Below are 9,264 nucleotides of genomic sequence, written 5' to 3' on the forward strand. Positions count from 1 at the left end.
GATGTCAGTTTCTATTTTGGACACATCTATTTCTTTAATTGATGTAAAAAAACCAGCTTGTCATAAATGCTGAACTTTTGCCTGTTTCAGGGATGATAAGAGCAATGTCGAGTTTGAGAAGATTACCCCGTCCATGGAGAAGTCATGGCATACTTCGCTATACAAGGACCGTAACATTGTGCCTGAAGCTGTGGACCAAGGCCTGGATCCAACCTGCGTATTCTGCAGTTTTACAAAAGGGGGTCAAATGGAGATCCATCGCATATTCGCGGACAAGGGCATTCCATGCGACATCTGTTTATTCCCCAAGTAGATGGTGGAAGACTATCTTGCTATGAATGGAATTAGTATGACGTTGTTCTGTCAGAACAAGGACTCTCTGCACAGGTCCTTGACAGCTAGCTATATCTTTCGAGAGTATGGTGTCGAAGCCACAAGCTCTGACTGGAAAGGCACTACTCGCCTTGCAATGAAAAGCTGCACCTATCTAGGCGACACGATTGCATTTGATCAGGTCGTGGAATTGCTTGATAAGGGCAAGCCGGTGCTTGCTATGATGATCATGGGTCCTGATTTTTGGATGCTTGGCGATGACGAAATTTACAAATGCAAACCTGTCTTCTTGTCAGGAGAGCTCCAAAAGCCATTTGAGTACCACAGGGTACTCCTGACTGGGCATGGAGAGACGGAAGTAACAAAGCGAAAGTTTGTTCCATTCCTCAACTCCCACAGCAACAAGTTTGGGCAGAACGGTGTTGGGCGTGCTTACTTCAAGGACCTGCGCTGGTTTTTCACTTTGGAGGGCACCTACCCACCGCTTCTTCGACATCAGCCACCTAAAGTTAATGCACTCAACCGACCAAACCTCGACAAACTAAGGCGGCGGCCTGAGTGTGATAATCAGCCAAACCTTGACATACGAAGGTGGCGGCCTGAATGTGATAACCGACGAAACCTTGATAAACCATGGAGGCGGCCTGAGTGTGATAATGGAGCAGTGAAACAAACGCAGGCACCTGGAAAAGCTGACGCTTCCTCTTGGTGGCGTGTTGACATGCCCCAGCCGATTGCTAAGGTGACCAATGGTACTGCTTGGAATGGTATGACCTGTTACAAATTAAAATCTTCTAGTTTACCGAGTTTTGATTGATTTCTGTGTAAATTAGATACCAGTTCTTTCTATTTCCCGCTGACACCACTTCCTTAGGAGTTAGTACTGTTCTTTACTGTGAGCTAGAAAATATATGTACCTTCTTGTCTCATTTAAGGGCCCTGGGCTGATCTTTGAACCATTTCAGGTACAACCTGTCTCCGTGTTTTAACGAAGGAAATATTTGATCAAGGTTGCAAGCTTATGGCATCTGGAGTGAATGGAATTGATTTGAGAGATGGTATCTGCATGGCAGTTGATGATGTCATGAGAAACCTGAAGAACATGGCCCGAATGATAAACACTTTCCAGGAAATAGCACAGGTACCTCTTAATTTGCAACTAGTCACCTTCTGTACCTTTTCTTTTCTTCTGGAGACACACTACAATTTATCCATTGCCCTCTTTCGAAGGTGGGTACCATATCAGCTGATGGGGAGAAAGAACTTGGCGAGCTCATTGCAAATGCTATTGTGATGGTTGATAAGGAGGAAATTATCACCATTGTGGTAAGTCAAAGATTCAAATATTGTGCTTACGGTAATCTTACACAGTTTCTGCTCTATGTTGGCCTTGTATGCACTCAACTGGGCCCATATTATCAAACTCTTTCAGAGTATCTATTTATTCATCCTGTGTCTTTCTAAGTAGTTTGTGGACCATTTGATAGGATGGTAGCACTCGATGCAGCGAGCTTCAAGTTGTGAAATGCATAAAGCTTGAGAGAGGCTACTTCACTCAACACTTTATTACCAACCAAAAGTACAAAACATGTGTAAGTATTGTTTTTAGTTTCTTCTTAGTGTTCTGCTGTTGTAGTTTTAAAATCTTGGTTCTATATTTATGTTTTTTTTGTTGCAGGAACTAGATGATCCCTTAATCTTCATACATGATCAGATGGTATCCAATGTTCAAGCCATCAAAGTGTTGGAGTTTGCTATCACGGTATTTTCATTGTCATCATGGATTGGTATGGTTTCCTCTAACTCATATAAAACTAATGTTTTATATTTCTGCTTAAACAGGAAGGAAGGCCTCTGCTTATTCTTGCAGAAGATGTAGATGCTAAAGCAATAAAAACTATGGTCGCTGAAAAATATATTAAAGGCATGAAGGTCAGTATTAAATCCACATCACACACCACCTTATCCACGTAATTACCCACTGGAAAACATGTTAAAGGATTTATATTTCGTAAGCAACACCTTCCTCGCATTTGGACATTTCTTCTGGACATGCCCTCTTTCTTACTAGTATTTATGACATTCTGGTGCGAAAATTGGAAGCATTTGAAGATTCAACTTTGTATGCAGTTGCCTCGTTGGTGATTGTCTTGCCGATAGAAAATAACTTTGCACCCCTGTTCCCATCTCCTTCCTGCTGAACGGTATGCTTCCACTGACTTGATGTATTGATCTGACCAGAGCTAGCTTCTTGAGTTGTTACTCTGCTCGGACAGCATGATGCACAAGTTCCTGTAGATTTTGACAAGGAACCACGTCTGCCCTTTCTTCTAGATCTTCATTGAGTCCATAACTAAATCTGGCCATGGTGTTAGTGGTGCATGCGGCAGCTTAAGTTTGAACTTTGTTATTTTTCTTTTTTGCACATGGATGCTGGTCCGATGCTCTGTTCCGTTATCCTTTTTTATAGTGGAACCTGGTCCCATTTTGGGAATCGTATGGGAAAAAAATCTGGCCACGGTCGCTTCCTCCAGCTCCTCTACTCCTGTTCTTATCATCAAAATTTCCATCTCTTTATAATATTTATCAACACTATAAGTACCTTGACGCAATTGCTGCAGTCGAGTGTACAAGGTCCTAGTGAAGTGCTCCGGAACGAAGCACCTTCTCATGATGTTCTTTAGTTTTTTTTTTTGAACTGTCACCGGGGGAGGGATAGCGATCCCTCCACCTGAATTTTATTGCCAAATCACCACTAGGGGGAGGTCCTCATTTTTACAAACATCAGCATACTCTTGGGGTGGGGTGGGGGAGTCCTAACAAAGCTAAGATCAGATCACCGCGTCAACGCACGCACCCACGCATCAACATCCGCACGATCCCGTGGACGTAGCCGTTCTCGCCAGAGAACAGCATCCTCTCGACAGCAGCTTAGGACCCGATCCAGAGATGGCACCATAGCCTGGAAGACCACCCCGTTCCGGTGCTTCCATAGGTGCCAGCAGCATAGGAGGATGAAGGTGTCGGGAGAGGCATCTCCTACGGCAACTCTTACGTCTAGGGCGAAGAGTCGCTCTACCGACGCCCCGGCCGCGATCACCACACCCCCCACGGCGCGCCAGAACTCGCGCGCGAACGGGCAGACAAACATCAGATGGTCCGCGGTTTCCAGCTCCGCCAAGCAGACGGGGCAGCCGGCCCCCGCGCGATCAACAATGGTCTTCCGAAGAAGGGCATCCCGAGTGTTGACTCGACAATGGACCAGCAGCCAGCAGAAGAACTTCACCCGCGACGGCACGCGCGTCCCCCAGACGAACGCTGCATGAGGCGAGAGCCGCCCGCCATAGCGCAGGAGGGCGTAAGCGCGGCGCGCGACAAGCCCTCCCAACCGGGGGTGCCCACAAAGCGGCAGCATCCTCTCATCTACGCCCGACGCCACAGGTGCATCAGGGAGAATGGCAAGGAGGGCTTCTCGCTCCCGAGCACCCGCCCGGGTGTGTCTTGGGACCAAGATGCGGTCGAGCCCACCGTTCCAGACGTAGAACACAGTGGCCTCGGCGCTCGTGGTGTGCGAGTATAGAGCGGGGAAGGCCACACTCAGAGGACCGCACGGCAGCCACCAGTCGAGCCAGAAGGAGGTTCGCCGCCCATCCTGCACACGCACCCGCGACATGGCGCGGTAGAGCGGCAGCATGCCGCGCAGAGAGCGCCCATGCGCCCCGGCATGACGACGGCTACCGGGGTGAAGAAGGGATTGGCCATTCAGCTCCGCCCAAACCCACGACGCCCACCTCGACTCCGACGAGTGTAGACGATGCAGCATCTTGAGCAGCAGACACATGTTCTGGGTGGTAAGGTCCCGCACCCCCAGCCCCCCCTCGCACTTCGCCCTGCAGACCTGGCTCCATGCAACCAGGCACTGGGCTCCCGTGGCACGGTCGGCCGCCGCCCATAGGAATGCCCGGCGAAGCGTATCCATGGCTTTAACCACGGCCGGGGGAAGGACGACGGCGGCCATGGCGTACGTGGGGAGCGAGTCCAGCACCGCATTGATGTTCTTTAGTTGCGTCCATGTTTGTGGACGTCCTCCAGCATGGCTCAATTAGTTCCACCAAATTATAGTATAACAGGTGAACTCAATTGATGCAGCTCGCACCTTTTTCTCCTCTGTGTAGCGGTGGCTATCAAAGATTTGATCCACGCGCATCTCCCACTCCTTATAGTCATGGGGCTCAGCTTTTCCATTGGATGATGGTATGGTAGGTTTGAGTTTACCAATGCCAGCATCGTCATGGTCACGATGAGTACGCCCATGAACTCCTCGATGAGTATGCCCATGAACTCCTCTCATGGCATAGCCTCCATTTGCAGCACCTCCGCAGTCATGATGGGCACGTCTTGGCGGTTGCTGGTAGAAGCTCTCAGCACCGTCGGATGGCTCTCCTCCATTATCTCCAGGGCCCCCCTCCAACTGGTGACCCTGCTGTCCAGGGAGTTGTCAATGCCCACCCCTTGCAGCAACTCCACCTCGTGACGATGACGTCGGTGTCAATTGAAGAACAGCAGTGGTTAGGGAGTTGAGTTCTCTACCAAGTTTAGTCTGCAAAGCTGTTATGCGCTTCTCCACTTGGTTCAGCACATACTCCAACCCTTGAACAAAGGTCGCAGACAAGCTTGGATCATAAACAGGCAGTGGCACCTCCTCCTTCAGATGTTCAACAGGAACACCGCTGGACCTCCTGGACCCATGGCAGCTTCCCAGAGAATCAAATCAGCAAAGGGGAGAAATAGTACCGTGGTCAACCTTGAGCACTGATTACCAAATGATGCGCGATTATATGGAGATTTTTCATGGTAACAGCAAATATACAAGCATGAACTCAAGAACAACAGCAAAAAGTAGTTGGCTAAAATAGTAGCAATATAGTGATAAGATAGCTAGTTTGGGTTATAAGGATACAACGTCACAACCCTAAACCATAAAACTTGTGAACCTAAGAGGAACGACAAGTAAGAACCTCAAGGATTCTAAATGGATTGAAGAACAGGCTCTTCAAGCCACCTACAAGAGCTAATACTTTCCTGATTTAGTGCTCAGCAGAATAACACCCAGTCTTGGGTTTTATAAACAAAACATCCAAACTCAAACTCCCCCTCCCTACATATGAGGGTGCCCCTCTAGTTATAGGACCCACGAACTTGTACTACAGGCCTACTAAGGTGTGGAAGCTAGTTGGCAATAGTGGCTAGTTCATGAACCTGACTAAAAGCTACTTTTACAGCAGTAATTTTTTTTGGAATTGACTTCCTCAAGCTGCAGCTGATAAGTCATTTTTATTTGTTAGGCATTTATCTCAGTAAAAAATCAGGAGTTACACGCACTGGCACAGGTCTGGTCACTCTAACCGTGTAATTTCTTAATTTCACTGGATACAAAATTTAGGTCTGCGCGGTCAAAGTTCCTGGTCATGGAGAGAACATGGAACTCAATTTACTTGCTATCGTTACAGGCGGGCAAGTATGTCAACACTCAATAGCTTTTTTATTTATTCTATTTCCCAATTATCAGATTATGACATTTTTATTAAATTTTGCACCTTGCTGGGATCAGATCTTTACTGAAGAAAATGGAATGAACCTTTTGCCTCACACACTTGGCACTTGTAAGAAGGTAAGTCGTTTTTACTGGTGGTGAACTGTATGTTTTGGTTTGGATCTTAGCAATCAAACCATCCAATAGCACAACAAAGAATCTTATTGGAAAGTATAAACTTGTGAAATTAAATTTTTCCATCCTAGTTTCTTGTGAAGAAGGTTTGATTTTGTTGGCACTGAATATTATACTTTTGTAGACTAGTAGGGATAGTGCCATTCAAATTACATGAGGAACGTTCTTTGTACACATAGAAGGGACATTGTTAATTTGATTCTTGTATAGGAGATTGTATATCTGCATTATGTTCAAGGTTGATAAGAGCTGTTTATGTGGTTAAATCAAAGTGATGAAGTGTGTGTTTGTAGGTCATAGTATCTGAGGATGACTGCACAATCTTTGGTGGAGCCGCCGATGATAATACCATCGAGAACAGAACTAAGCAGGTTCAATCTTATTTTTGTCAATTTAAAGTTTCTATGAATATTTTATGTTACACAATCATCTCTATGAAATTCATTTTTAACAGCTGGGATCTGCAACTGAGAAAAGCACGGGATTGGCAGAAATGTATTGTCGTGCTGCTATTATGAAGGTAAAACTTATTATCTAATTATATATTGAATACGTAAACGTGATCAGTATTTTGATAGGATATTTCATTTAGATTGGTGGAATGGATAAGCTGGAGATTGGTGAGAAGAAAGACAGAGCGATACATGCACTAAATGCAACGAAAGCTGCAGTTGAGGAGGGCATTGTACCAGGTACCATACTTGAAACTCTGCGGTCGAGTGTTTGTGTTATTAAATATCAGGAAATCATGGCTGAAAGTGTGTTCTGTGTGTACATAGGTGATGGTGTTGCCCTGGTTTATGCGGCAAAAGACCTGGATAAGCTGGACACTGCAAATGTTGGCCAAAAGAGCGGTGTTCAGATTATTCAAAATGTCTTGAAGGTATGGATTTCTTTACTTTTCAATTAACTCCTCACATTTTTGCATCGTAACATGGATAGAGTATTCTGCAGATACCATTTCACACCAATGCTTCAAGTGCTGGTCATGATGGTGATGACATTCTTAGCAAGATCTTAGAGCAGAACAATACTGGCCTGGCATATGATGCTGCCAAAGGTAGGGTGCCAAGTTTATTCCTTGTCTGATTTATTGGGAGTTAGAAACGTGGAAGTCATATCCAAACTGATTTCCCTACCAGGTGAATATGCCGATATGCTGGAGGCCGGTTCCATTGAGCCACTTAAAGTGATCAGAACAGCCCTGATGGATGTCCAACGGTAAATTAAAAGTAGTTTTGTTTAATACTGTCAATGGCTAATGATGGTATAGTCACACATCCACATGACAAACACTAGTGAAACTGGTTTAGGTCAATACTCCTGTTAGATGGATATATGCAACAATACCTTTTTCTTCTTTGTGTGAGCCATGACACTTTTTTTAATTGCAGAGAGTCATGTCAAATGTTAACTGACACAGACGGCCACTTGAGCCCGAAGGAAAGAACGCAGAACAAGCAATTTGCGGTGCCATGAGCAGGACGTTTTTAACCTGCTTTAACTCTGATTACTAAGTTTACATTTAGGTTTGAACATCTTATAATTTGGAACGGAGGGGGTACTTATTTGCACTATCTGTGTCACTCTGCTTCATGCCTCGAATATTTGTTTGAGACAACTGTTACAGCCTACCAGGATTGTGTTGCCTTTACTTGCAAGAATGCTTAACTCTGCTTCATGCCTAGTGGAGTTGGTTTACTTATTTGCAACCTTGCTGTAGAGCCAGATGACGCCAGCCAAGAGCCACCCGCTGATCGACTCGAAGCCGACGGTGACGTACACTGCCACCAGTGTAGCCACCTTGCAGACGCACACCATGAATTGTCGGTTACAGTCTTACGGATCACATCCTCGTGTGATGAGAAATTCAGAAAAGCTTACCAGCTGAGCTGAGCTGAGGTACGACGAAAGCGCAGCCGAGCAGAGCCCCCGGCCGGTCGAGGAAGGAGAGGCACCGCTGCGGGTCACGAGTATCCGGTCCTAGCTGGTGATGTTCAACCTGCAGGTACACCGCCGATGACACCTCGGCGTCTCCCTTCAGAGGCTGTACACGTACCTTGAAGTGAGACTGCAGTTTCAGAAACATCAGCGCGATGGATCGAAAGAGACGTTTCATCAGTTCAGTCTTGGATGTGCTAACCTCGAAGAATGTGGTTCTGGTGACTGCCCAGTAGACCGGCGTGACCAGTGCGAGGTAGGTTCTGCTGACGATAATGGTGGCGAATATCTCGTTGAGCTTCCAGCTTTCCGGGCTCCGTGGCGGTTTAACCCGGTCCTTGGATATCGCCATGATCGTCCCTGATCACACCTCAATCGATTTGAAACACAGAAATGGTACATTACGGTCGTTCAGTATGGCTATGATGAGAGCCATGGATGGAGGGAAGTCGTACTCCCATATCCATGCCAGAATAACAAACCCAACCTGCAACCATACAGCAGACACAGATTAGTGCAAATTCTATCACCAGATTATATTACGTATCCCATAATACATCGTTGATATGCTGCATTCTTACCACCATCCGTATGGTGATGCACACATCATTAATCTGTATCGACGAGGTAGAAACTACCACAACTGACGTGTAGTTTCTTGGTATCTGAACTGAACTGAATTTTTTGGAGCCAAACTCACCGTGTAGTTTCTCATGCGCTGGAACATGGCGCGGCTGGTGAGGAGGGCGTAGACGATGACGCCGAAGCCGGGCTACGTGAGCACGATGCCGTAGGCGGCCCTGGCGGCGTCCGTCGCTTCCGACACCGCGATGCCGATGTCGGCCTTCTTCAGCGCCGGCGCGTCGTTCACGCCGTCGCCCGTCATCCCGCACACGTGGCCCTTGGCCTGAAGGAGCCGCACGATCTCGTGCCTGTGCTTCGGGAACACGCCCGCGAACCCGTCCGCGCTCTCCACCAGCTCCTCCACCGACCACCGGCACCGCCGCTGTCGCTGCCGCGGCGGCCGAACAGCGCCGCCGACGGGTGCATGTTGGTCCCTATCCCGAGGTGCCTTGCCGGCCGGTCTCCCTGGCGATCGCCAGGTGGTCGTCGGTGATCATCTTCAGGCACACGCCGAGATCCAGGGCCTTGCGGATGGTGTCGGCGCTATCATTCGTGCCGCGGCGAGTCGAACAGCGGCAGCACTGCACGCCGCACAAGACCCACGGCCTGCCATCGCCGTGCCTCGATTTCTCATGGAC

General features: G+C 47.4%; 2 protein-coding genes across 2 annotated transcripts; both read left to right on the plus strand.

Moving 5' to 3' along the window:
* Positions 1 to 1,102: 1,102 nt before the first annotated feature.
* Positions 1,103 to 7,848, plus strand: LOC123090200 (chaperonin CPN60-2, mitochondrial). Its single transcript, XM_044511610.1, has 16 exons — positions 1,103 to 1,109; positions 1,299 to 1,474; positions 1,564 to 1,659; positions 1,821 to 1,925; positions 2,012 to 2,095; positions 2,176 to 2,265; positions 3,395 to 3,907; positions 5,777 to 5,851; positions 5,945 to 6,004; positions 6,355 to 6,432; positions 6,516 to 6,581; positions 6,654 to 6,753; positions 6,841 to 6,944; positions 7,016 to 7,121; positions 7,204 to 7,282; positions 7,456 to 7,848. Exons 1-16 carry the CDS (start codon positions 1,103 to 1,105, stop codon positions 7,538 to 7,540), a joined length of 1,824 nt encoding a protein of 607 aa, XP_044367545.1. The 3' UTR covers positions 7,541 to 7,848.
* LOC123095139 (chaperonin CPN60-1, mitochondrial-like) lies at positions 5,833 to 6,666 on the plus strand. The gene is made up of 3 exons (XM_044516953.1): positions 5,833 to 6,004; positions 6,355 to 6,432; positions 6,516 to 6,666. The coding sequence occupies exons 1-3, from the start codon at positions 5,906 to 5,908 to the stop codon at positions 6,597 to 6,599; spliced, it is 261 nt and encodes an 86-aa protein (XP_044372888.1). The 5' UTR covers positions 5,833 to 5,905; the 3' UTR covers positions 6,600 to 6,666.
* Positions 7,849 to 9,264: the final 1,416 nt, after the last annotated feature.

The sequence above is a fragment of the Triticum aestivum genome, chromosome 4B, assembly GCF_018294505.1.
Source record: "Triticum aestivum cultivar Chinese Spring chromosome 4B, IWGSC CS RefSeq v2.1, whole genome shotgun sequence".
In the NCBI taxonomy this organism is placed as follows: Eukaryota; Viridiplantae; Streptophyta; class Magnoliopsida; order Poales; family Poaceae; genus Triticum; species Triticum aestivum.

What these genes read in the sequence shown, in the direction of transcription:
- LOC123090200 (XM_044511610.1), top strand. An exon ending in GTCGTGCTGCTATTATGAAG is followed by an intron (nt 6,582 to 6,653) that starts GTAAAACTTATT and finishes TATTTCATTTAG; the next exon opens with ATTGGTGGAATGGATAAGCT. An exon ending in TTATTCAAAATGTCTTGAAG is followed by an intron (nt 6,945 to 7,015) that starts GTATGGATTTCT and finishes AGTATTCTGCAG; the next exon opens with ATACCATTTCACACCAATGC.
- LOC123095139 (XM_044516953.1), top strand. Translation starts at nt 5,906, where the DNA reads ATGACATTTTTATTAAATTTTGCACCTTGCTGGGATCAGATCTTTACT. An exon ending in CACTTGGCACTTGTAAGAAG is followed by an intron (nt 6,005 to 6,354) that starts GTAAGTCGTTTT and finishes GTGTGTTTGTAG; the next exon opens with GTCATAGTATCTGAGGATGA. An exon ending in TCGAGAACAGAACTAAGCAG is followed by an intron (nt 6,433 to 6,515) that starts GTTCAATCTTAT and finishes CATTTTTAACAG; the next exon opens with CTGGGATCTGCAACTGAGAA.